This window comes from Verticillium dahliae, genomic scaffold (assembly GCF_000150675.1).
Source record: "Verticillium dahliae VdLs.17 supercont1.12 genomic scaffold, whole genome shotgun sequence".
In the NCBI taxonomy this organism is placed as follows: Eukaryota; Fungi; Ascomycota; class Sordariomycetes; order Glomerellales; family Plectosphaerellaceae; genus Verticillium; species Verticillium dahliae.
In genome coordinates this window covers 127,129-153,104 of record NW_009276943.1, presented here as the reverse complement: position 1 = coordinate 153,104, position 25,976 = coordinate 127,129, and the positions used below count along the sequence as shown (strand labels likewise).

Genomic DNA, 25,976 nt, shown 5'->3' with positions numbered 1-25,976 from the left:
TACTGGCGCCGACGGGCGAGGCGGGATGGAGCGCGTACATTCTCATGGAGCTTCATCACGCCGCCGCGCCAGGCCAACGTCATCTTGCGCAACGGCGCGCTCGAGGCCGGCGGCGTCGTCTGCGAGCTCGGCATCTACGGCACGTGTCTGTGGGACCAGGCGACGGGCGCCGTCCTGCGCAACGAGGAGGCCGGCTGCCTGCTGCGCACCAAGGGGGACACGAGCAACGAGGGCGGCGTGGCGGCGGGGTTTGGGTGCATGGACAGCCCGAGCTTGGTGTAGGGTGCTGGCTCCATTCTGCGGCTCCATTCTGCGGCTCCATTCTGCTGCCTCATTAGACAGGGCTGTCTCAGTAGACAATGCATGCCAAGGGTCATGATGGATCAACCTGCCGATAGAATTCATCGTTGCCATGCGCAGAGCTCTCGAGATTGATCAAAGGTCCACACATCAAGCGAAGAGAGACCAGCATTAAACCATAGCGGAGAACCGGATATTCATCGTGGTATCAAATCACCCCCCCCCCCCAAGTGAAGATTTCCGTACACCATCCAGTCAACAGCCCACATCGTCCGATAACAGCCCCAACAGTAGAAAAAATTAAAACAAACGAAATGGTAGCACAGTGTCAGAGCGGAGAGAAGCTCGATCATACAGGTTCAGATGGCGACAAGGGGGGCAATGGTACAACATGACTTCCATACTCGGGACCAAAAGTCTTACTCGCTGGGCGCGGTGCCGGTAGAGGGGCGCTTGAGGACCTCGATGTTGCCTGTGACATGTCGTGGTTAGCTCTTTCTCTTTCTGGAGGGGCCTTGACAGGTGCTCGTCGGACGTACGCTGGATGATGCTGAGGGAACTCCTGGTCTTGCCCTCGGCGTCCTGGTAGGTGTTCATGGAGGCATCGCCCTCGACAAAGACGAGGGATCTGGACAGAAAAAAAAGCCACGGTCAGTTTCTCAAGCAGCTTCGAGAGAAGAAGTAGACTGGGGGAGCACGCACCCCTTGGGCAGGCTCTGGAGGTAGTCGCGGCGCGGGCCGGGCTGCTCGAAGCTGGCGACGCGGAACCAGCTCGTCTGGCGGTTGTCCTTGGGGCCCGAGTTGCTGGCGACGGCGTACTTGAGGACCTCGCGGCCGGTGCTCGTGGCCTGGAGCTCGGGCGTGTCGGCGAGGTTGCCGACGATGGTGATGCGGGCGACGCCGCGCGACGCGGTCGTGCTGAAGGTGCGGGCGGCCATGCGCGGCGCGGCGAGGGCGGGGCGGAGGAAGGCAGACATGGTGGGCAAGATACTGTTGGGCGGTAGATGTTGGATGGTGATGGTGGGAGCTGGAGGAGGGCGGGAGATGGAATGCGATGGGCGGTTGGCTTTCGTTGTCGAATTTCGTTGTCGGAAGAGGGGAAATGTTCAAATTCATGCGCCAGGGTCGAGGTGCTGAAGATGCCGTCGCGTTTGGGACGCGGTCAGGGGTTCCCTTGGGACTTGGCCCGTGCGCAAGGCTACTTCATGCATGTAAAGGTGTATGCATTTACAGCTGTATGCATCAAGAGGACATGCCTCTAACGGCCATTTCCCGATTGGGGCTTGAATAGACGACTCCTCCACAGCTCCAAGCCTCCAACCTTGGTACTACGCTGCCACGAGCATGACAACAGCCGTTCCGAGCTCTGCATCCCATCTGTCGTCTTTCAGGCATGCCCCGTGCCTAAGAAGCCATGCTCCCATCCACCGTGCATCTGGCCGGCAATGCAAGATGAAGAGACACCGTGCGTCGATGGCCGCAAGCTGCAGACGGCATCGCGGCAGATCACTCCAGGAGACAGGCCGACAGGCAACGCAAAGGTCCCATGGTGGCTGGGGCAAACCCAATCCCATACAACCCTTAGCTGACCGGCGGCCGTGCGAGGAATGGCAGCGCTACTTGTAGTCGAGCCGTCATCCGTTTCGGCCCCGGGAGAGGAGGCCTGGCCCGAGCCTTTTCCCGATTTTGGTCTGAATAGAGGCCCTGAATAGCTTCATGGTCTCGGATACGACACGGTCTTGCCGCGAGCGGCTACTCCCATCTTGCGCGCCGCCGTCTTTCTTCTTCACCTGCCTCTTGTCGTCACTTTTGCCACTTATCCTCACGGCGAACACGGCGAACACGGCGAAGCTGCCGTGCTTTCTTATTGCGTCGGGGGCACTGGCGCTCGATACATCATGTTTGCGCCCCTGCCGTCGCATCTCGCTGCTCTGTTGCTGTGCCTGCCTCGTTCTGCCTCGCGCGCCCGGCGTCTTCATCAGCCGCGCTATTGAGCAATGCCGCGCTTTATTGGGACCTATTGCTCCATTGACCGAGGGGTCGACCACCCGCCAGCAATGACACTGTCGATAGGAGCCTCATCATAAGATGCTGCTGCCCTGCCCTCTCCGCCCTAGATCCTGTCTCGTACCCATGGAACTCTTTCTCGTCCCAGCCTGCCCTTCTTTGACGAACTAGTCTGAATTCTTTGGTCTCTACATGCTCGTTCGATAGCAGCATTGCGCAAATCGGTGCCACCAGAATCCATCTTGGCCCACGATCACCAACTCGTCCTGCGTACCTGTTCTTCAAAGATAGACGGACACTCTTCTGGGTGTGGCTCGAGAAGCGTATTGTCTGCTTCACGAAAAACACACGCACACGAAAGAGAAGAAAGAAAACCTCACTTGATCCTACTATCGAGCACGCCTCGTCACCGCCGCTTCGATGGCACCCGTCGCCGAAATGGCCGCCGCGGCCCAGACGCTGGTCCTCTCTCCGTTCCCCGTGCCGGACGACGTCTCTCCAACCTCTCTCACAGCGAACCTGGTTTGCCGCGTCGTTTTCGGTCTTCTCAACAATCTCATTTGTCTGGTTCCCCTTCGGCTTCTCTGGCGCAATGGCGAGTTCTCCGCCGTCGTCTTCATCATCGACGTCATGTGCCTCAACATGTTGACCGTCATCAACGCCCTCCTCTGGCGCAACGACGATACGACCCAGTGGTGGGCCGGTTACGGCTGGTGTGACCTGCACGCTTTTCTCTACGTACCTCTCATGTGTCTCTACTCGACCTCGTGCTTGGCCATCAGTCGCAACCTCTCCGACCAAGTCAACATGCTGCGCGCGAATCCCCTGACCCACAGGGAAAAGAGGAAGAAGAATCTCATCCAGGCTCTCATCATGTTCCCGATCCCCCTCATCCAGATGGCGTGGATCTATCCGTTGACGGCGCAGCGATACATCATCATCACCCTCGTGGGTTGCGACTGGAGGGTCCATGGCAGCTGGCCTTACTTTGTATTCTTTCTGCTGCCCGCGCCTCTTCTTGCCCTGGTCTCGGCCTTTTATTCCAGTACGTCCCCGTGACCTCGGCCTCTCCTCTCATCACTTCACTTCCGCGAAACAAGTCGTCTAACAGAAACTAGTCTTGACCTTTAAACGCTATCGTGAGCTTCGAAGAGGAATGCAGACTGCACTGTCTTCCAACAGCTCGGCCTCCTCGCGTCAGAACCGCACCAGGCGCAGGCTCTACTTCATGACCATCTCCGTCCTCATCCCCTACCTGCCCCTGCAGCTGGCGCACGCGGTCCTCAACGGCCTCAGCAGTTTTCCTCTGCAGCCCTTTGACTTCCACAAGATCCGCTACGAGGCCGCCCCCTTTCCCTGGGACTCGATCGTCTTCATGCCGTCCACCCAGGTGCCGTGGATCTTCCTCAACAACAAGTACATTCCGATCCTGACGACCGTCGTCATCTTCATCTACTTTGGCATCACCGTCGACGCCCGCCGCATGTATCGCCATGCCGTGCTCGCCGTGGGCCTCGGCTCCATGTTCCCACGTCTGCACCACAGCGACGGCTACAACTTCAGCGACCAAAGCGGCAGCGGCAGCCGCAGCGGCACCGGCTCATGGGGCGCGCGAACGTAAGTCGTCCTCCCCAACCGTGTTAACCTTTCAGACCCATCTTCACATATCCATTGTGTTCACAAATTTATTAACGCCCTCTTCTCATCCGACAGTGACACGACGACGACCAGCACCCTCAAGCCCAGCCTGCGTGCAACCACTCGCCAGCTGAGCCACCACAGCAGCAGCAGCCCCTCCAGCAGCACCGCTCGCCACAGCCACCCGTCGCACAGCCTGCCCGACCTCATCATGCCCGTCGACGTCGAAGCAGCAGCACAAACACCCCCTCGCGCCCCCTCTCCCGCACCACCAAAACAGCCGCACCGCAACCCCTTTCTGTTCCGCACGAGCCTCGCCCTGCCGACCCTCCCGCTGCCGCGATTCCTCGCCGGCCCCCGCGCCCGCCCGCACCGACCTGGACCCCGTTCCTCCTCGTCCCACATGGCCCTCCAGCCGCTGCCTGCCGACGCAGCCCCCCGCAGCGCCGGCTCGGACGTGAGCCTCGCGTACCTGCCCCCCCAGGACCGCGAGCGCACAGCCACGCGCGTGTGGTCGGATGACGACGGCGAGGACGCCGCCGCCGGCCAGCACGCCGGCAGGCTCAACGGTGCCGAGGACGCGCGGGCCGTCACGGTCGAGACGTCCATCTCCATGCATGCGCGGTGACGGCCTCCAGTCGGGGTCTGTAGATGATTCGGGGCGTGAGAAGCGTGAGAAGCGCGAGAAGCGTGAGAGGGGTCGATTTTCTGGTGACGTGGGTGAAAACAGGGACCGCGGCACGAAGCCGTTGGATGGAAAAAGAAGAAAATGCGCAGCGACTTGGTATCAGGGAAAGAGTTCCCCGACGTTGATCTTGTTTCCTTCTGGCTTCCCCTTTTGCTTGTAGAGGCTTTATTCTCTCGCTAGTTTCCCCCCTCGACGGACTGAGAGAGCGTTTTCGTCTTCGTTGCCACGACGTGCCGTTTTCATGTCAGGGCGGTGCTCTGCCCTGTAGCGAGTTTACTAGTGCATCAGCATGCTGGCGTTGAATTTTTTGTCGCCTCGCTGCTCGCGTCTTGATTGTGTCCCATTTCTTAAAGTTCCTTGCTAGTGAGCTTCATGCTCGTGACATTTTGCGCTGTCAAAGGTGACATCTACGGAGCAGCTGTTGATCATGGACTACTAGTCGCAGGCAGCTAGTCATGGACCGCCGGCCACAACAGCATCTCATCAGGCGCCTACGGACAAGTCTGAACCCAAGGCCGACAAGGCCAATACTGTATTCACTAGAAACCCTGTATATGCAAAGACACCTCGCAGTCGAGCCGAACCACGCCGATGCATCCACCAACAACGTACAACAGCCATGCACCTCTCCCCCTCCCTCGACTGCCAAAGCCAGAAACCGGACGCCGCGCCATGCCTTGGTATAAAGTGGCGAGTATGAGCAAACAACTGGATATCTACCCCGCGAGAGAACCCAGGTCGTGAAAAACGTAAACGTTTCGTGGGATGCCGAGGCGCCCCCCTTCCCATGTAGACAATTAAAACAACATAGAACATGAATAGGATCTGTGAAGCGGAGGGCAAGGAAAAAAGACCAAAAAAAAAAGTCCGACGCCCGCAAAGGTGCTCACGCCGTCACGGCTGTTGGTGGCTCCATGGGCATCACGCCAGTCGCCGAGGCACCGGGGGTGCTGGGTGCCGCGGCGACCTCGGGGTCTGATATTTGTATGTCCAGCTATCGTCATGTCAGTCGGCATCTCGGGCGAGGAGAGGAATCGTGCTGAACTCACAGTCATGTAGCCCGTCCGCCGGAGGGGAATGAGCTTGGGGGCCGAAGCACCCTCGTACGCTCCAGCCGTCTTCTCGATTTCCTTGTTCCACTGGTCCATCCAGTTCTCCAGCCTCGTGAGGCGTGCCTTGACTCCCGTCAGGCCAAAGTCATCCCACAGCCAGCCTGTGACGAGTCCGAGCATGCTGTCGACGATATTCCTCCAGTCGTAGGGGTTAAAGATGGGAATCAGTTCGCCGTTGAGCTTTTCAATGACGCGGCGAAACTCCTGCTCCGACAAGCCAGCTGGATCCAGGATTTCCGGGTAGAGGTTAGAAAAGGTCGGCGCGAGGTCGCCTTCGATGAGCCAGTCCCTGCGAACGCGGATGATACGCGTGTTCTGGTATTCGGCAGAGTCAAGAGGTACGTGTGGGTTGAGATGGGGGTAGCATGGGTGCTGCGGGCCCCATTCTTCGCCCATGTCGCCGACCTCCTCGCCCATGATGGACGAGTCTGAGGACATGGCAGACCCGATACCATCGCCGGCCGAGAGATTGGAGTGGCGGCGAGGGTCCAAGATGTCGGGGCCCCGCTCGAGGTCCCTCGAGCGGTCCCTCGAGTAGCCCCTCTGCTGTTCGTCTGGTTGCGGTGTCATGATGGCCTTTCCTTTGCCCTTGTCGACGACCTCTTGGGGTTGGACGGAGCCGGCCGATGCCTGCTCGGGATCGACTGGCGAAGGGTTGGAGCTCGTTGCTCCTCTCTTTTCGTCGTACGAATGGCGCACGGACCGGGGCAGGCTGATACGGTGATCGCTGTTGCCGCGGTGGTCGAATTGGAGACTGCCGCGACCCGAGCCGGAACGTCGGGATTGTCGGAGTTCGGGTAGTGTGAGCAGGGGATAGTGGCCTGCGCCGGTGGTGACGGGGTCGGCAGGATCGGTCGAGTTGTCGAGGGCGGGATGGGATAGCGGGACGTTGGCAGGTGGCGGCGTCGAGGGTCGCCGTCGCCTCTGCTTATTTTCAGTGGGACGTCGCGGTGTCGAGTTTGTCGGGTTCCATAGGTGGGCGGCGCCGGACAGACGACGAAGGCGGCGAGGCGTGGCGGAGGCTTTGCTGAGGAAGGGTGATTGAACGAAGGGTTCGCGGGGGATGTAGGCGGCACCGCGCGTAGACTCGAAGCGGCGGTGGACAGGAGCGGTGGGTGCGGGAGGCGACGGCAAGGTGGAAGCGCCGGGGTACACAGGCTGACGATGGGAGAGGGTGGTCAGGCGCGGATTGGCAAATGCATCTATGGTGGACGACGGGATGGAGTCTGGAACTTGTCTCGCGTGGGAAGCCGTGGGAAAGGCGAGGGGGGGCGAGCCGCCGAAGAGACGGTCCCGTCGCAGGCTAGTGGTAATGGTGGGAGTGGGTGAGGGAGCGGGAGGCGAGGAAGGGGAAGGCTGGGGTGCGCAGCAGGTCGGCGTCGCGTTCGAAGACTCTGCACCAAAGTCGTCTCGAGGGGTGCCGCGGCGGTGATGGGGGTTGGTGCGTCGAGGTGGATTGAATGAGCCAGATCCTCGGACGGCAGTGATAGGAGGAAGGGTCGCTGGCGTCGCGCGGAAGCGAAATGGGACGCAGCTACAAGGGCGAGCGGGAAGAGAGATCGTCGCTCCAGTTGGTCGTGGGCGGCCAGGTGGTGGTGAGGGTGGTACCAGCAGGCGTCGCCCAAAAAGGAGTGGCCGGCGGGTTCAGGTGGTGCTGTGCCTGTGCCTGTGCCTGTGCTTGTGCCTATGAATATGCCTGTGCCTCTGGCTTTGGCTTTGACTCCGGCTCCGACTGTGCCTTTGGAGGGTGTTGGGGGTGCTGCAGGTTTTGTGGGGGTGTCGCCCAAATGGGAAACCTCGGATTGCTGGAGCGGGTGGTGGGCAGTTGGCAGAGTCTTAGCAGTCGATGGGTCCGAATCGCACGTTGAGAGAAGGAGTTGAGGGGTCAGTGTTGGTGTCGGGGTTGGTGATGGTGATGGGCGTGTTTGTGGGTGATGAAAAAAAGAAGATGGACACCAGTAGCAGGAGGAGGAGGAGGAGGAGGAACAGGAGCAAGACGGAAACCTGGACAAAGACCTGGACAAAGACCTGGACCGGGACCTGGACTGGGACCTGGACTGGGACCTGGACTGGGACCTGGCGCGGGAGCTGGGGCCGTTGGTGATGAGCGCCCGTGTGACGAGGTTCGGGCTCGAGCTCGAGGCAGGAGCAGCAGCAGGTGCTGTCGTGGTGGTAGCAGCAGCAGCAGCGACGGCAGTGGCCGTGGCCGTGGCCGTGGCAGTGGCAGGCAGTGGCAGCGGAGGAGTAGTGGCAGGTGCAGGCACGGGTGTCGAGGCAGGTGCAGCCGTCTCGGTGCAGCGGCCGTCACCGTTGCAGTGGCAGGGGCGGCTTCTTGGTCGAATTAGGGGGACTGCCGAGAGCGGTCTAGCGGCGCGCGCATCGAGTCCCAGCATTCTGGTCCCCTCCCCGGTCCTTCAGCTCGCTTCCGTCGTGCGCCTTCAGGGCCGGCCTGGTACCCCCCCGGAGGCAGCTAAGGTTGCTCGTCGGCGTAGAGAGCGGGATGAACTGTGATCAAAAGAAGGCAATGGACCAAAGTGTGTGTGTGTGTGTGTGTGAGAGAGAGAGAGAGGGGCAAGCTAGGCAGCCAGTGGACGGAAGGGTAGAAAAGCTTGGGAACAGCAGCCCTGCTTATGGATATATAACGACGGGACAAGGGGGTGAGAGAGAGAGAGGGGAGGGGGCGGGGCAGGGGACGAAGGGCAGGAAAGAAAGAAGAAGACTTGACCACTTTTAGGCGTTTTCTTTCTTGTTTGCTCGCCGTTGCATTTGCATTTGCATGGCTCCAGCTCCTCTTCTTCTTCTTCTTCTTCCTCCACTTCCAGCTACTGGCACGCCGGCGCTGTAACGGTCTGGCCGATCTGGTGTGGGTGTGTGTGTGTGTGTGGTTCGTCTGGCTGTCTTGACAGTCTTTTTTTGGCCAGGCTGGCGGCACTATGGATGAGGCACTGCAAGGGCAGACATGCGTGTCTGAGCGTGCGCGAGCTTGTTACAGGCTCACGCCGTGGATGGGTGCCCGCAGGACGAGCGCGATGAGTCGTCGTTGTGGGGAAAGGGAAAAAGAAATCAAGAGAGGCACGCCGTCGTTGAGTGGACGCCCCTTTGCAACCAGTCGGGAGCCCAAGTCCATATATCGACGGGTTCTGTGGTTCGCCATCGTCCTTGGACACGAGACTGCGCGACTGCGCAACTGCACGACTGCACGACTGCGCGACGACGAAACTGCCCGTCGCTCGTGGCGGCAAACAGGGCGATCCTGGTGAGCGCAGTCCCGAGTGTCAAGGAACGTGGCAAGACGTGTCACCAAGGCCCTTTTGGGCCGAAATTACCCATGAACGAACAACCCCTTTTGGGATTTCCAGTGACCCCCCCTTCTCATCATGGGTATGCAGGTAGGTCGGTGCTAGTCAGGGGTTGCTGTATCATCAGATCGGCAAATCTGGTAGGGCTCAATCGGCCTTGGATTTGGGACGGAAGCCGAACCAAACCGAACGCAGCAGACTGTAGCATATACAGAGCTGCACCCTGGTCTCGAGGCCCCCGGCAAGTCGCTGGTCCGGTCAGTCGAAAGAAGAAGTCCATCGAGTATTGTCCAGAACTCTCTTCTACGCGAGGGCCGCTCATGTCGGCGCGCCCGATTCTCACTTTCCCGTCGCCAGGCTTCAATGTCATGGCGGGCCGGGGGTGGCAGGGTGGCAGGCTGCGTGCGCAGCAACCGTCTGTGCGTTCAAAGCCGCATAAAAGTTGGAATTGGAGGAATTTCGAGGGCTTGACGACGCGCCAGCCCTGCTCGTCGTCTGGTCTCCGGATCAGCCGGTTGATGGACGCGCTGTGCTCGTTATCGTGTTAGGCTACAGACGATGTCAGGCTATCGAGATGTCAGGCTACCGAGATGTCAGGCTACCGAGATGTCAGGCTACCGAGACGTCAGGCTACTGAGAAGTCAGGCTACAGATGAAAGAATAGCATGAGCATTGCCATTGCAACGTTAGGATCGATGCATAACAAAAGGGTTGGTCGTCATTGATGAGATGCAACCCGGGGAACCATGCATGCTGTGGCCTGCAGCCCTTGTCCCTTGAAGCCATCTCCAGAAGTCCATTCTCGGCTACAGTGCAGCCTTTCACTAGCGTCTCTTTCAACCCAGGCAGGCATTTTTCTGATGCACACGTCTGGGAGAAAAAGAGAGTGAGTTGAGTTGAGTGCGGTGGACCACCTCTGGGGCCTCCCACCACAGTAACTTGATCGACAGACATGCCACGACATGCCAGACGGCCTTGGTTTGTGTTGAGTGGCGTGGCTCGCTCGATACGATACGATACGATATGATACGCCATGGTTTTACCTGCCCACCGACCTGCCTCGTGGGGCCAACGATTAATCAGCGGGAAGGAGGCCCCCTCCCCTCCCTCCACCTTGCGTCGAGGAACGGAGGAAGCGACTCAGGAGCCGGCCATCTGATCTTTCCCCGCGGGGACAGAGAGGTGACGTGATCCTCCACTCATCACCTTTACATACAGGACCTAGGGCAAGTACCCAGCTACCTAAGGTAGGTAGTACCCAGGTATGTAAGGAGGCACCTGCATCGCATCGCATCGACCCGAGGGTCAAGAAGGCACCTACGTGTTGGCAAAGCCAAGACAACTCTTATCTCGAGCTGAGGACAGAAACCCCATGGCCTCAACGTAGCACCACCTCTGCTGTAGGCTGTAGACCATTGAGTTCATTCAGCTACCTACACAAAGCATGGCTGTCACCCAAGGCAAATAGACACGACGTCACCTCCAGTTCCGTCCATCAATGAGGGGCCGGCCTCGAGCTGAAGCTACCTACTTAGGTAGCCAGCTAGCTTGTACCTCCAGCTGAGTTGGCAGCCCATGCTACGCATCATGACAGGCTCATCACGCTCCGTCACTTGCCACAGTCCTTCTTTTTTCCTTCTCGTACAACACACACAGCGTACTACTGAGACAGCGACATTCCGCCCCCCCGCTCGGCGCCCGCGACTCTGACTTCCTGCCCATCATCATCGCCCTGCCATTGTCAGATGTACCCACCCCTACACCTGCCACGGCTCTTCCAGCCAGGCAACCCTTCCGCCGGCCTCGTCCTCCCGTCTTCGAAGCTGATGCGGCCAATGTGCACGCAACAAACGTGACCCGCCATCACCAAACCATGTCTGACGACAGTCCCCCACGCGCGCCGCCGCCGCCGCCGCCGCCGACTCTTCCCAACATGACGAACACGACGACGGTCAAGTCGCCGCCGCCGCCGCCGCCCAACGGCCACGCCATCCGTCGCGCGAACACCATCGACGAGTCCTACCGCCGCCCACGATCCTCCGTCACGTCGGCCGCCGCCACAGCTTCTGGCCCCTATGACGTCCCCCGCAGGAGAGACTCGACCCTCTCCGACTACAGCCTGGGCGACGCCGGCGGTCTCTTCAACCCAAAACCCCTCGGCCACAAGCCCTCGGCCGAAGACGGTTCCAAGTGGACGCACCTGCCCATCGCCTTTGCTCTGCTGCCCGCTGTCGGGGGTATCCTCTTCCAGAATGGCAGTGCCATTGTGACGGACGTCATGCTGCTGGGCTTGTCCGCCGTTTTCCTGCACTGGTCCGTGACGCAGCCGTGGTGCGTCTACACCCCTCCCCCCCCTTGACGCGACATGATCGTTTGCAAAATACAACAACGTGAGCTGACACCGTCACCAGGAACTGGTACCATTCCGCGCAGGAAGTACGTCTCCACGAGGAGCTAAGTTCATCCCTCGCGGTCGACGACGAGAGCGATCCCGATCCCACAAGCGAAACCGAGCCCGCGGACGCGTCTTCCGCCGAAGCCAAGCCTGACATCAAACGACGAACAGCGACGGACGCGACATCAGATGCTCTCGCCGAGCTGTACCTGCACGAGGTCCTCGCCTTGGCCTCGTGCTTCTTCTTCCCCATCCTGGGAGCCTACCTCCTCCACACCATTCGGGCGCAGCTCAGTCGGCCCTCCGAGGGCCTCGTCTCCAACTACAACCTGTCCATCTTCCTCCTGGCTGCCGAGCTGCGTCCCATGTCCCACATGATCAGACTCGTCCAGTCGCGCACACTGCGACTCCAGCGCTACGTCCACGAGAACCCCTACAGTCAGGTCGCCGCCAACAGCACTCACATGGCCACGCTACAGGAGAGGATCGAGGCGCTCGAAGCGCGCCCGGCATCAGCAGCAGCCACAACAGCGGGCACGTCGCAAAAACAGCAGCAGAACGGCGCCGCCGAACAGAAGCAGCAAGCCGCCCTCTTGCGCGACGTCCGCAACGCGATCCAGCCCGAACTCGACGCCCTCAACCGCGCCGTGCGCCGCTACGAGAAGAAGGCCACGGTGCTCGCCATGCAGACCGAGTCCCGCTTCGCCGTGCTCGACGCGCGCCTCGGCGACGCCATCGCCCTCGCCGCCGCCGCCGCCAAGAACAGCGCCGCCCAGCCCAGCCTGCTGCGCTGGCTCACCGAGTCGGCCTGGAGCCTGTGCATGCTGCCGTTTCGCGCGCTGACGTCGGTTCTCTTGCTGCCCTTCAGGACGCTGCTCGGGCTGCTGAAGCGCCAGAAGCGCGCGCCGGACAAGACGGCGCGGTCCGCCCGGTCGGTACGGCCGTCATCGGGCCAGTCGCGCTCCGGTAGCGATAGGCCGCTGAGCCGACTGTCCCGGTGGTGACCTGGCAGCCTTAGGGACAGCACGGCATGTTTCTCTGGTTGTGCGCGGCGTTCTGTTTTCTCCACATGTGGGCAGCCGGGGAGGGCGGCTCGGTTTCGATACCAGGACAGTCAAGACGAGACGGAAGGGACCACGGATGGTGGTCGACAGCATATCAAACCTGATGCAATAATATTTATCCCCGTTTTCCTTATACAGCATGCCTCTGACGAGGTGGCACGTGATTGATTGCAAAATCTCAATTGGTGAACTGCTAATCGTCACAGTGGAAAGAAATGACAAACGGATGCCTAGTGACGACCTTGGTCAACCGGCTGGAATGCGCATTCTATCCTTGGCAGGCATACTAAGACAGGCAAAGCGATTGAGTTCAATAGGCATGCCGGCCACCTTGTTCAGTCAGGTGATTGTTACGAGGAACGCGGGACGTCGTGAACCATCGACGGGTCCCGACCTCCGCCGCCCATGCTTGTCGCAGACTGCGGCAGAGGCGGACGAGGCAAGGAGAACGGAGAAGGAGACCTTTGGCTGCCCTTTCTTCACAGACGAGGCCGGCCAAGGCCGTTTTCAAACGAAGACTGGCAAACGATTGAGCGGCTCCTTCATCCGCACCATGGACACGAACTTTTGCAGGGGGGCGGTTTTCGATCGATCTTGAGATCGCCATCTGTGTGCCGTCCCCTATTCCCAAACTGGCTCGGGTTTCTACTGCCCTTACATCTATCTTCCAGACAGCTGCAAGGTGCTCTTTCCCTGAGACCTGGGGGTTGCAAGATAGCATCTTGTTCGGGTGTCCCCTTGACTCTCTCGGAACGGCGACTCTATTCGAGGCGTTCTGTAAGACCAGAAGCCGCTGACAAGCAAGCAACATATATTGACTTCCGCGCGACCTTCGAACCAGCCCCCAGCCGGTCGAGAATCGAGGCCATTCGAGGCCATCCGACAGTGTGCTACGGGAGCCACTTGGTCCGGTGGCGATGTGAGAACACAATGTCTCGTGGTCCTGCTCCGCGCACCGTCGCTGTGCGAGGCTCAGGAGCAAACTGCAGGGTGGAGATTTTGCCTTGAAAGCAGCCGAGACACGCGGGTCAAAGGTCTCAAGGAAAGAAAGCAGGCCTGTGTCACATGTCTCGTCGAGGTTTATGGAGTTTCCGGGAGGACAGACGTCTCGTCGCATTCTGGCCCTGTAAAAGCCGACATAACGTGGGACAAGCCTTGGCTTAAATCAGACCTCAATATCCATCTTCGTTTGATGAGGCAACGGTTCCATGGCATTCATTCCGCACCATGGCTGCGCTGTGATGGTACTAGGCGTTGCCAGTGGGTGTTATCAATGTGCCGTGTTAGCCCGGATTATCGGAATCATTTGATGGCCCACATACAGCGTGCAAGAGGGACGTTCTTTTGACGGTGGTCTGAGCCCCGCTGGCCTTGTCGTCTCCGATGCGAGCGCGATACTGGGTCCAGAATCAACACAGATCACGACACGCAGGGTGGAGCGATGCACGCGGCTGCCGAGATTACAGTCGGTGAATATTCCGTCATGAACCCCCTGTTCAGACGAACTTTCTTCTCCTGGCTTTGCTGCACTGACCACCTCATGTGGAAGAGACGCCGGAGAGCCAGATGGACATGCTGCGTTGTGGCGGGCATTGCGCGTCTTCCTCTGTGTTGTTCAGCTGTGCGTTGTGTTGGCGAGGAGGGTGAGACGTGAACATGAATGGTCGGGGACTGTTGGTTGATCGAGCCGGTGGCCGAGCTTGAGCTCCCATCGTGTCCACCTTGGCGCGGAGCCCGGGTCGCTGGAGAAGACTGGCGCAGCGTGTCCGTCAAACGACAATGTTATCTGATGCCACTGTGATGACAATGGAGGGTGATATGACAGCTCCATCCAGCAACATGTCGATGGCGTCGCATTACGTGGGGCAGCGTAGTTTTGGAGACGCGTCAACATGGGCCATGTGAAGATTTCTGACGATACCATGACGGCGCTCTTTCTGGAAACAACCCGCCTGGGGGAGAGAGATTGATAGCAGGACGAACAAAGTCGACTCGGCCGACCACAACAGCCCGCATCCTCATCATTTCGGCCTGTGCCTCGAACACGGATGGGGAGGGGGGCATCTGCAGCTGAGCTGGGCGAAGTTACACAGACGAATGCATGGGGTGGTTGCAATTCACACCCGACAAAGGCTGCTCAACTCCGGACAAGAGTCTGGAGGTCCGATGGGGCTCTCAATCGGTCGCCTCATGTCGTTGGTTCGGCAGTCGACGCGGCGTCAAGAACCTTGTCAGTGTTCAGTGTGATCAAAAACGGAACAAGAAGACAACCAGGCTGGCTGCGGTCCGCTGGTGCTTGAGGTACAGGTCCACAACAAGGTACTTACATAGTACCATGTACGCAGGTGGACGTGGGGAAGTTTTGTTCCTCCATACCACCGTCCATGGTCGCATTGGCGCTAGACCGCACAATTGCCTGCTGTCTAATGACAACCCACAACGAGAAGCAAGACGCAGCGTTTTTACTTCTTCTCTTCGATTCATTGGCAAAGCTGATGGAATAGCTCGACCGACGAGGTAAACTGCCATGGTGGATCTCGTCTTTTCTTCTGGTACGGCTGACGCATTGGAATTGGGATGACAGGCTGATTGGGCGGGCATAGGGGCTGCTTGACTCGATTTGATATCGCATTGATGGCTGGCCCCGAAGAAGAAAAGCTGCCGCAGCTGCTTGATCACCGCCTCAAACAATAGGGGTCACTCGCCTGGCTTCGCCCAGGAAACCCTGCTGCCATGGATTGAAAGCATGATCCAGCCAGCATGTACGTGCTGCCAGCCACAAGGTTGGTCAGAGAAGGGTGCTCTCTGGGAGACGTCTGGCAGCCAGAATCAAAGGTTGGGAATGAGATAGCTCATGTCTCTGAAATTCATTCGTCGCCTGCCTGGTCATGGTTGGACGGGGCTCCGTCGGGTATGGCCCCCCCTCCCCCTGCCTTGCCTGTTTCCTTCCTTGACCGAAGGTGCCCAGTACTTCCTCGGCCGATTGGCGCCCGGTGACCGGGAGGCAGGTGAAGTCGAGATTCACGGGAGGGAAGTACATGTAGTGGGGGGGGGGAAGGCAAGGCCCAGCAATAGTAGCAGGTGCAGTGGAGAATGATCAGCGTGTGTTCCTGACGGAAAGACACGCTAGAGCAGCCAAGGCTGTGAAAGAGCCGGGACAGGCAGGGGCGGGTGCCGTGGGATGAGGAGAATGGCGCTAGTACCTTCCCAAGAACAGTACATGGGCTCCACTTTCTACACAGCACCCCTGTCGATGTAATTTCCAAAGCTCCGACTGACCTCACGCGGTCACTCAACCACAACCATTCATCCATGGCTCTCTGCCTCGGTGTTCCCTCAACGACTTTCGTCTGAGACCTTGGATTCGATCGTCTGTCCCTGGAGAGAGCGAGAGAGCGACAGAGAAAGAGCACAGCACAAGCACACACCTCCGTTGGCGCCACAGACCCCGTGCAACCGCTGAAATCCATAGAACGTGTCGACCAACGACAAAGCCTTGGCTCTGCTTTTCAGAGACCAGAAATCTGAGTGGGCCATGTGCAAACAACGCCAGCTACCTAGGTAGATCATGGCACAATTACGACGACGCGCGAGGCTCGCGTCTCTGTCTGTCTCTGTCTCTGTCTCCGTCTCTGTCTCTGTCTCTGTCTCCGTCTCCCGTTCCGTCATTTCAACGCCAACCATGCGCCTATGAACTCTGTTCGCCATCCATCCAAACGTACTGATGTTCCTCTGGACCATTTCAGTCACTGCCACCACGCATAACATTGGGCAGACGCCTCTGGCCTGCTCCCTGATGCCACGGTTTGATCGCCTTCGGAGCACGGCAAACCAAAGCACGTCCTCTGTCCCTCAAGGGCTGCCACACGGCACAAGGGCCAGGGTCGTTTCCCTCATCCTCATCCTCATCCTTCTTCGTCCCAGACCAAGCTCCCTGTCTGCCTGCTCGTTCACCCCCCTCCCCTCCTCTCCTAGCCTCTACCCGCCCCTCCTCCAAGGACCAAGGACCGAGACCAGCTAGTCTCACCTTCTTTGCATCTCTGGTGGCGTCCTGGTCCCCAAGATCCGTCCAGATCAACCCCCCCTCCTGTCCCCCCTAGTAACCTATTCTCTGTCGGCTGCTAATACCGCTCCCCGTCCGCTCGACATTTTCTGATCTGCTCTGCTCTTGTCCTTGATCCGGTACTGAGTCTCTCACCTTCTTTTCACCTCTCGAGCTTCGGAATCCAACATCTTCGCCAGTCCGGCTGCACCCGCCACAGTCGAATATGCTTTGGCCTTGATACCTCCCCCCCCCACTGGCGACATCTCGGCGGCCTCTCCAACCTCTAGGACTATACCCGACCTGTACAAACACACCCCTCTCCCCAAAGCCACTGTTCGTCATGATGTCCAAAGGAAATCGCCTGTTGGCCTTCTTGTGCCTTGTTCTTCTCTTCCACGTTGTTGCATCCCGCGTCTTGGACTTGGAGCCTCGACAGCAGGATGGACCGCAGGATGCCTCGCCATCACTTTCACCCTCACCCTCACCCACACAGCGAGCTTCCCAGACCGGCGAGGTAGCCGCCACTACGACCAATGGGTCCAGTGACGAGGAAGAGACTGCCTCGGCGTCACCAAGAGGCTCTGCCACCAGCGCCTCGGACAATGCATCGGTAGCCCCGACGCCCTCTGGCCTCTCCGAAGATGACAGTAACATTGATCTCTTCAACGGTAAGTAGCTCACGGTATGCATGTGCTGATGATACCTGTGCTCAACCTCACCGATGGCTCGCCGGATCCTATGGCTGATCACCTTACAGCGACCATCCCTGAGGGCCAACTACCACTGCAGCCTGAGATCACGCCTGGCTGGGCCGTTTCAGGAGTCCTTTTACTTCTCTCGGGCGCTGTGTACACCCTTATTGGGATCAAGAACACATGGCTCCACACGTTCTTCTCAACCGCTTACCTTGCGAGCCTGGGTACTGCCGTTCTGATCGTTTACGTCATGGAGCCTCCCATCAGTAGCGGTATTCAGGGTGCCTATGTTGTTGCTGTGGCCTTGACCGGTCTCATCCTTGGTGGTGTAACGACTTTTTTCAAGGAGGTTACTGAGGGCCTTGGTTGCATGCTCGGCGGCTTCTGCCTCAGCATGTGGCTGCTGTGCCTACGGCCTGGTGGACTTTTCCACGCATCGTCATCAAAGATTGTCTTCATCGCCTGCCTCACCCTGGGCAGTTTCGCCTTCTACTTCAGCCGCTACACCCGCGATTACGCCCTCATTGTATGCATCGCCTTCAGTGGCGCTACTGTCGCTGTACTCGGCATTGACTGTTTCAGCCGGGCTGGTCTGAAGGAGTTCTGGGCTTACATCTGGGATCTCAACGAAAACATATTCCCACTCGGCGCGACCACCTACCCTATGACAAGAGGGATTCGGGTAGAAATAGCCGCGATTATTCTCATCTTCCTTGCCGGCATCATCTCTCAGATGAAGCTCTGGAGAATCATCAAAGAGCGCCGTGCTGAGAGGGCCGCCAAACGAGCCGAAGGCCAGCGCAACCTGGAAGCCGAAGAAGCCAATGTTGGCCGGCAGATCGAGGCCGAGAACGCGCGTGAGCGGCGCGAGTGGGAGAGGGCGTACGGCAGTGGCGAAGGGCAAAGCACAGCAGGGTCCTCTGACTCGACCACAGACTGCGAGAAGCACCCTGAAAAGGCGGTCGACGGCAAGTCCAGCAGAGCGCAGTCGACGGTCCACGTACAAGCTATCGAGATGGACGACATGAAATCTACGGGATCTGCTGAAGCCCCCACCCAGAAAGCGCCCGGCGGAATCATGGTTTCGCCTAAGGAGAATGACGGAATCGTCACCGTCAGGGTAGCACGAGACGACGACACTTTACCGGCTGCCATAGGCGAGGGAGGTGAAGATCTGGACGAGAAGCGCCCGCCTCCCCAGGACCAGGGGGTGCAAAACATTGCGCCAGGAGCTCACGTCGCTGGTTATTCATCTGGCGAGCCCGCAGCCCCTGCGCCGCACGTCGTTCCTCTGCCCTTCAAGGTTCCCAACGAGGGTGACAAGGGGCTGAATCAAGATGATGACCGGTCATCGGTGGCTACTTTTGCCGCTGACGAGGTAGAAGATGCTCGGGATGTCAACAAACGGCACTCGATGGCGAAGCGTCTCTCACAGAGCTCCATTCAACTGCTCAGGCGGGTTTCACAGCGTACAGCCCGTTCTATTCAGCACGAACCCAGTCACAGCCAAGAAGAACTTGTCATTCCTAAGGCGCCCCGGGGCGATGATGATGGATCGGTGGCTGCCACCATGGACATCGCGAGCCTTGATGGTGACGATCGCTCAGTGGCGGGAGAGAGTCGCCGTAGCTTCGAGATCAATGCCGAACTCGCGGACAAGGACAAGTCGGATCCGACAAGCGGTAACCAGAAGACGCCGACCACCGCTCAGCAGCCAGACGTCGCCTCCGCACACGCCGACAAGCACATCTCCACCGCGGAGACTGTTGCGACGGACATTCTGAACGCCGCGGATATAGAAGGCGGTGGCAAAAACGAGGGCGCGGCTCCGACTGCGCCAGCGGATCGCTTGAGTATGGCAACTGCCGTAGAAGCAGCACAAGAGGAAGAAACATTGGCCGCGCGTTCTATACAGCAATCGCCTAAGGCTTCAGTCAAGGGCAAGTCGGTGGCCTCGGTAGAGTCCACGCCAGCCAGCCTGACGCAGGAGCGCCTCCCTATTGCGTTGTCACGCGTGGCCATGTCATATCGGACGAACGAATGGGCGAAGCATCTGAGCCGTGCCGACATGCCAGAGCCGGACACCCTGCAGCTTAACGATTATGTCGCTGAGGAGATGACCGCCAACCCAAAGAACGAGGTCGCGAGGCCTCTGAACGTCGAGGAGCTGCAGCAAACAGCAAACACTGGAGCTCCTACGCCCAACCCACCTCTTCAGTTCGATCCTCAATCGTTGACTGCTTTGACCCGTGCCGACTCGCGCCAGTCCAGCAAGAGCCCTGTGGTGCCCAGCGGTGCTCGGGACACCATGATGACGTCGACCACTGCGGCCTCGGTTGTACCTGGCTTGTACAAACATTCGAATCAATCTGGCCCGCTGAATCATCAAGCCTCGATGACGGGGATCAGACGATCATCAACGAATCTTCATATACAGCCCATTACCGAGGAGGCCCAGGACGTGCAGGCAAAGCGGCGGAACAGCTCTGGCGCAGACTCGTTTGTGCCATCGTCGCCAGTGGCAGCGTTTGTCGCAGACCGGCCGCCTGTCCCCGGCGTGGTAAGCTACTCGAGCCCTCAAACCTTGCTGGGACAGCGGGAGATGTTCCTTCGTAACAAGTCGAACCCACCGCTGCCCAGCATGATGACCATGCCAGACATGCAGGGCGCCGCACGCACGCCGAGCGAGTCCGGCTCTCTGTACAACTACCCGGCCTACGGCTCTCAACCCTTGCCTCGGGCGCGGGACAACGACGACATGCCCATGGCGCAGCGCAAGGAGCTCATGCGCCAGAGCGGGCTTCTGCGGTCCTCGGGATCCTATGGGTCGCTGCCGCCAGGGGCTGTCACGTACACGCCGCCGCCAGCAGCATCAGCTGAAACCCTGGCATTCGACTCGCACCAGCCCCAGAGGTACTCGACTCTGCCATCCGAGGCGGCTCGGAACTCGCAACTGGCCAACTTCAGGCAATCAGTTCAGCAGGATCTTCGCGCAGGCACCCCGCTTGGTGGGCAAGGCAGCGGTCGTGAGACGCCATTCCACAGCGCGCAGGCAACAGGCGCCGGTGGTAATGACCTAAAACGGAGCCTTGATGTGCAACGCAGCCTATTGTTGAGCCAGAAGGAGGCCGAGGCGCAGAGGCGGGAGATGGAGCGCTGGGAGAAAGAGAGGGGCGACCGGGCGTTTGCTGCGAGGATGCAGAGCGGAGACCTCATGGAAGCGCATCGTGATATCATGCGACGCATGCAGAGCCAGGCAAACGTGAAGGATGAGTGAAGCGACAGGAACTCGTGACGACATTCTTTCAGTACTATCTTTGGTGTTTTCTCATTTTGTATACTTAGATACCACGGCACGAACTGCATCTCGGTGTTGGGATCTGGAGAAAGGGGTGTGGGCCCCTCCTAGTTCAAGGTCAAGACCATGATATTGAGACGACATGATCAATGTTCATTCCGACGAACAGAACGTCTTTGGGCTGAATGATACGCCGTCCGCCAAGCCACGCAACAAGTAGCTGTGCATCGTAGTCTGCACGGAACAAGACAACCCCGCCCAACCCAATGTCGGTCGGCAATCCGGGTGTTGGCCGACGTGGGCCGGTAATAAACCGGGGGTGGTAACCGCCCGAGAGGGAAGGAGGTGACGGTGATCGTGATGCCGAGACGCCGCTGAGCGTCATTCATTACGCAAAGCACGCGCTGCGTTTCTGCTCCATGGCCCCATCTCTGCCGTTTCCTCTTCAACTTTTTCTTTTGCAACTTGTAATCGTCGAGACCATTATGCCTCGGTGTTGTCGTGACCATGCCCGAGGACATTGAGCACCAAAATGGCCAGCACGAGGCGCACGCGGAACACGGCTTTCGAGACACGAGTGGCCGTGACGGGGCACCGGCGGAGGTGAAGAGGGAGGACGACGGCGAGGGTGACGTCGGACGGGCGCCGAAGCCGCCATGGCGCAGGGTCGTTGGGTTTATCCTGGCGCAATGGCTCATCATTGGTTTCGGCGTCGCGTGCTTGTTTGCGTACTTCTGGCCCCGTACGTACTAAAGGCTCTCCTCGCGACTCGGCTACTACAGAGAAGGATACATGGAAGGCTGACGAGCAGGGTTGGCAGACGTCGCGGCCAAGGGCGGGCCCATCCGCTCCGAGTACAGCATCATCTACGGCGCCATCGCCGTCGTCTTCCTCATCAGTGGCCTCCAGCTGTCGCCCGTCAAGCTGCGCGAGCACGCGACCAACTGGCGCCTCCACCTGCTCGTGCAGGGCATTTCGTTTGTCGCCATCCCCGTCGTGCTGCTGGTCGTGCTGCACGTCTCGGTCGCCGCCGGCGCCCTGCGTGACGGCGTGCTCGACACGAGCGTCTTCGTCGGCATGCTGGTGACGGCGTGCCTGCCGACGACGATTGCCTCCAACGTGGTCATGACGCGCTGCGCCGGCGGCGACGATGCGGCCCACATCATCGAGGTCGTTCTCCGGCAAAGTGCTAGGCGCCTTCCTCTCGCCGGCGCTCGTCTTTGCATTCCTCAACAAGACGCCGCCCTTTGCGCCCTGGCAGCCCGCGAGCCCGTCGACGCTGGGCCCCATGTACGCCGGCGTCCTGCGCCAGCTGGGCCTCACGGTCCTGCTGCCGCTGGCCGCCGGCCAGATCGTCCGCCGCTTCTTCGACGCGCCCGTCTCCCGGGCCCTCCGCGTCCTCCGCCTCGCCAAGCTGTCGGGCGTCTGCCTCGTGCTCCTCATCTGGACGACCTTCTCCGGCGCCTTCCACACCGGCGCCCTGCAGGACACGCCGCCCGCGAGCATCATCTTTACCGTCTTCATGAACCTCGCCCTGTACGCCCTCTTCACCGTGCTGTGCTTCGTCGCCGCGCGGCCGCCCCTCGCTCTGGCGCGGCCCGTCAACGCCCGCGTCGCCGACGGACGCTTCTGCCCGCGGTTCCTGCGCCGCGCGCTGCGCATGCGGCGCATGCCGCGTGATCAGACGGTCGCCGTTTGCTTCTGCGGCGCCGCCAAGACGACGAGCCTCGGCATCCCGCTGGTGGCCGCCATGTGGCGGGACGCCGACGACCTGACCGTGGCACTGGTCCAGGTTCCCCTGCTGCTGTACACGATTGAACAGGTCTTCGTTGCCCAGGGGCTGGTGTACTTCTTCCGTTGGTACCTGGACAGGCCACCTGCTGAGGGGGAGGCGGACGATGCGGAGAAGCAGCCAGGGTGAGGAGGAAGGTGAAGAAAGGATGAGGGGTCGGATGGGGTAGTAGCCTCGGCGGGTGGCCGCTGTCATCGAACAGGGTATGGCGGGCGGAAGTTCGTCCTGCGTCGACATGTCGGGAACGGCATCTGGCAGCGCTGCCGCCTGCCGAGAATCCCATCGAGGTAGGCCCCGGGCGAGGGGATTAGCTAGCGATGCATAACAGGAGGTCATATTGGTCTTGTGAGCGTCATGTGGGACGCGGAGCTTCTACCGTCCGTATGATGAAATCTTGGGTCCCTATGATAAGCATGCCATCAAGTGCACACATGGTCGTCGATTAGCCAAATTTCGTGTCCAGGGTCCCTGGTGCATAGATTCATCTTTCATTTCATCTGGCAGGGGAGCTAGATCCCGTGCCCTAGCCAACTTTCATACATCATGAAGCGGGTGGAAGCCATTCCTCCGCATGCCTGGCCTCTGTCATCCGGTATACACAACAATTTTCCTAAAACGGAAGCCCGTCTCTTTCAACGGGCTCCTCACGCTCGCCCTCCTCTAGCGAGGCACACTCAGGACTTCTCAATGACGCTGTCGAACAGAGCCTTGAGGCTCTTGGCGCTCTTCTTGGGGTAGCGCTTCTGGTCGTTCTCGTAGTCGACGTAGGTGACGCCGAAGCGCGTGACGTAGCCCTCGGCCCATTCGAAGTTGTCGAGCAGAGACCAGGCCATGTAGCCCTGGACCTTGCAGCCATCCTCAGAGACGGCCTTGGCCATAGCCTTGACATACGTGTCAAAGTACTCGGTACGCAGGGTGTCGTCGAGAATCTCGTCAATGGGCTTGTCGGACTCGCCGAGGACAGACGTGCCGCTCTCGGTGACGTAGATGGTGGGGTAGTTGTAGCGCTTGGACAGCCAGTTGATGAGGTCGCGGAAGCCCTGGGGGTTGGGGCGCAGCCAAGGCGACTCGGTCTCGGGGCCGATGCAGTCGCCAGCCTTGTTGTAGAAGAGGCACTCGAGGTTTCCGAGGTGGTCCTCGGCGGGGGGAGTGCCGTCGAGGTGGCGGACGTAGTTGGCGGTGTAGTGGTTCATGCCGTAGAAGTCGTTGGAACCCTTGACGAGAGCCTCCTCCTCAGGGGTGAACTCGGGCAGACGGTCGCCGAGCTGCTTGCGCATCGAGTCGGGGTACTTGCCGAAGTAGACGGGGTCGGCGAACCACGAGATGGCGAACTCAATCTTGCGGTTGGCGGCCTCGACATCCTTGGGGTCCTCGGGATCCCAGGGGTAGGTGGCGTCACCGTTCAGGGTGATGCCAATCTGGCCCTGGTCAGTGGGCTTGAACTCCTCGCGGTAGACCTTGACGGCACGGCCGTGGGCGACGAGGAGGTTGTGGCCGACGATCCAGGGCTCGCGGGAGGTGTCACCCTCGGCAGAGCGCTCGCGATCAGAGGTGCGGCCGGGGGCGAAGGCGCCAATGCCGTAGCCGAGGATAGAGGAGCACCAGGGCTCGTTGAAGGTGATCCAGTTCTTGACCTTGGGGAGGGCCTTGAAGACGACGCGGGCGTAGTTCTCAAAGTCGAGAGGGAACTCCTCGCGGTTCAGAAGACCGCCGTAGCGCTTGTCGAGACCAGAGGGGACATCCCAGTGGAGCAGGGTGATGAAGGGGGTAATGTCGTTGGCGAGCAGGTCGTCGACGAACTTGACGTAGTGGTCAATGCCGGCCTGGTTGATGGGGTCGTTGCGGCCACCCTCGGGGATGATGCGGGCCCAGGAGAGAGAGAAACGGTAGACCTTGGCACCGAGCTCCTTCATCAGGGCAATGTCCTCGGCCGTGCGCTTGTACGAGTCGCAAGCGACGACACCAGACGAGCCATCGGCAATCTTGCCGGGAATTTTGCAGAAGTCATCCCAAATGGTAGGGCCACGGCCGTCGGCGTCGATGGAGCCCTCAATCTGGTAGCTGCAGCCGTGACATGTGGTTAGCCAAGCAATTTCCCAGCAGGCCGGTTCTTGTTGTCGGTGGGGGGACGAGTGTCATGTATGAAAGGGCCCCGCCGCCAGGCCTGGGTAAATGGCATTATGGGGCGGAGGATGGAGAAGGTAGGTACATGTAGGAGAGGGGTAGCGGCCAGAAGAGCAGAAGCGCGGGGGTCAGGGGTCGTGAGGGCGGAAGGAGCAAACGCCGCCCGATGGAGAGAGAGAGAGAGAGGAGGGGGCTAGATGGAGAGTGATCGGATCCGTACAGCGGAAGTTCATCCGAAAGGGGCCAAGTCGCGAGGTTTTGCGAGGACAAAGAATGTGCGGTTGGGGTAAGCAACAATGGGATTTGCTTCATGGATCTTGTACTTACGCAGCCGTAGCGAAGCCCCAGAGGAAGTCGGCAGGAAGAGACATGGTGTGGGTTGCTGGGGTCTGTGTTTTACTCTTGGATCGTGGGGTATCAAGAGAGATTCTGGCCTTCTCGACGTTCGAATTTTGACCGGCAAAACTGGAGGGGCGACGCGAAGCGGGACGTCTGTGGGATAGAACCGCGCAAGGGATTCTATCGTCAAGACGAGAGGAGAGATGGGGATAGGTATCGAAGCGGGTGGTAGAGCAAAAAGAGAAGGGAGGAGAAGGAGGCCTGAGAGAAAGAAGAGACGACGATGGGCGCTTCTTATATCGCGATGGACGGGAGGCTAGGTGCATGACAGGCAAGCCTGTACCAGGATGCGATTCCCATCTCGTGGTCAATCAATGAATGGCATGGGCCACAACAGTCTGGTCAGGCATGGCGAGGCGGCGTGGTCTGCGGATGAGGGGCCGAGGCGGCTGCCCCGGGGCCCACGAGCTGTGATTCGGACCGTCGTGACCGAGAAGAGGCTAAGGGGTTGCCGGCCAGGGGGGGGGGGGAGGCGAGATACCCTAGCCTGACAGGGTCCATCGTGGTGTGGTCGGGTTGGGAGGAGATCGTGGTGGTGTGGGAGACAATCGTCAAGGAGACCAAGGGAAGCAAGCGAAGAGTGGCACATCGGGCGTAGAGAAGGCGAAGGCGAAGGAGAGAAGGGGAAGGGGGGGAGCCCAAACGAGGCCAGAAGTCACGTACCTGCAGACTGGTGTACCGTTGGGGGAGGGCAGGATCCCCCCTGGTGCACCCCTTCCTGCCCTTGGCTGTCACGTAAGGTAGGCAGTAACTGCACCGCAGGGCGCAACTACTTGTGCAGGGCAAGCAGTCAGGCAGGTATCACAGGGGCTGTTTACCCCGCCGTGGGGTTCTTCTACAGCGCGCAAGCAGAGTACGAACACCTGGGGAGGAGGTACCCAAGTACCTAAAAGCAGTGGATATCACCTGGGAGGGCAGTCGCTTTGGGGCGTCCTTCCCCACCTTTTTCTTTCCTTCCACCCGCAGGCTGGGGCCGCGCTTGCCCCGAATGAGGTGGGTGAGGGGGCAGAGGGGAGAGAGGGGTCATCCATGCATCTCACGCCCTGACGGCCAAAACCAAACGACGGCCCGTCTTTCCGAAAAAGCAGTGTTCTCTAGAGGACAGAAAGGGCCTCTCGCT

The 25,976-nt window shown here is 59.7% G+C and overlaps 8 protein-coding genes across 8 annotated transcripts in view; 5 read left to right on the top strand and 3 right to left on the bottom strand.

Moving 5' to 3' along the window:
• The window catches only part of VDAG_06340 (glutathione synthetase), a gene marked incomplete at both ends in the record, with an annotated part of 1,783 nt that extends 1,501 nt beyond the window's left edge, over positions 1 to 282 (top strand). Inside the window, one exon of the mRNA XM_009658718.1 lies at positions 73 to 282. Coding sequence (XP_009657013.1) covers positions 73 to 282 — 210 coding nt within the window. The remainder of the gene's footprint in view (positions 1 to 72) is intronic.
• Positions 283 to 719: 437 nt separating this feature from the next.
• Positions 720 to 1,277, bottom strand: VDAG_06339 (uncharacterized protein; the record flags this gene model as incomplete). The annotated part of the gene is made up of 3 exons (XM_009658717.1): positions 720 to 772; positions 840 to 928; positions 1,003 to 1,277. 3 exons carry the CDS (start codon positions 1,275 to 1,277, stop codon positions 720 to 722), a joined length of 417 nt encoding a protein of 138 aa, XP_009657012.1.
• A 2,258-nt stretch (positions 1,278 to 3,535) lies between these two features.
• VDAG_06338 (uncharacterized protein) lies at positions 3,536 to 4,573 on the top strand (the record flags this gene model as incomplete). Its single annotated transcript, XM_009658716.1, has 2 exons — positions 3,536 to 3,924; positions 4,021 to 4,573. 2 exons carry the CDS (start codon positions 3,536 to 3,538, stop codon positions 4,571 to 4,573), a joined length of 942 nt encoding a protein of 313 aa, XP_009657011.1.
• A 946-nt stretch (positions 4,574 to 5,519) lies between these two features.
• On the bottom strand, positions 5,520 to 8,138 carry VDAG_06337 (uncharacterized protein; the record flags this gene model as incomplete). Its single annotated transcript, XM_009658715.1, has 3 exons — positions 5,520 to 5,627; positions 5,683 to 7,279; positions 7,354 to 8,138. 3 exons carry the CDS (start codon positions 8,136 to 8,138, stop codon positions 5,520 to 5,522), a joined length of 2,490 nt encoding a protein of 829 aa, XP_009657010.1.
• A 2,779-nt stretch (positions 8,139 to 10,917) lies between these two features.
• Positions 10,918 to 12,443, top strand: VDAG_06336 (uncharacterized protein; the record flags this gene model as incomplete). Its single annotated transcript, XM_009658714.1, has 2 exons — positions 10,918 to 11,375; positions 11,456 to 12,443. The coding sequence occupies 2 exons, from the start codon at positions 10,918 to 10,920 to the stop codon at positions 12,441 to 12,443; spliced, it is 1,446 nt and encodes a 481-aa protein (XP_009657009.1).
• A 4,448-nt stretch (positions 12,444 to 16,891) lies between these two features.
• On the top strand, positions 16,892 to 20,655 carry VDAG_06335 (uncharacterized protein; the record flags this gene model as incomplete). The annotated part of the gene is made up of 2 exons (XM_009658713.1): positions 16,892 to 17,220; positions 17,463 to 20,655. The coding sequence occupies 2 exons, from the start codon at positions 16,892 to 16,894 to the stop codon at positions 20,518 to 20,520; spliced, it is 3,387 nt and encodes a 1,128-aa protein (XP_009657008.1). The 3' UTR covers positions 20,521 to 20,655.
• A 393-nt stretch (positions 20,656 to 21,048) lies between these two features.
• On the top strand, positions 21,049 to 22,462 carry VDAG_06334 (sodium/bile acid cotransporter 7-A; the record flags this gene model as incomplete). The annotated part of the gene is made up of 3 exons (XM_009658712.1): positions 21,049 to 21,283; positions 21,362 to 21,711; positions 21,779 to 22,462. The coding sequence occupies 3 exons, from the start codon at positions 21,049 to 21,051 to the stop codon at positions 22,460 to 22,462; spliced, it is 1,269 nt and encodes a 422-aa protein (XP_009657007.1).
• A 545-nt stretch (positions 22,463 to 23,007) lies between these two features.
• On the bottom strand, positions 23,008 to 25,002 carry VDAG_06333 (beta-glucosidase A; the record flags this gene model as incomplete). Its single annotated transcript, XM_009658711.1, has 2 exons — positions 24,785 to 25,002; positions 23,008 to 24,394 (listed from the first exon to the last, which is right to left on the bottom strand). The coding sequence occupies exons 1-2, from the start codon at positions 24,826 to 24,828 to the stop codon at positions 23,008 to 23,010; spliced, it is 1,431 nt and encodes a 476-aa protein (XP_009657006.1). The 5' UTR covers positions 24,829 to 25,002.
• Between the last annotated feature and the right edge of the window lie 974 nt (positions 25,003 to 25,976).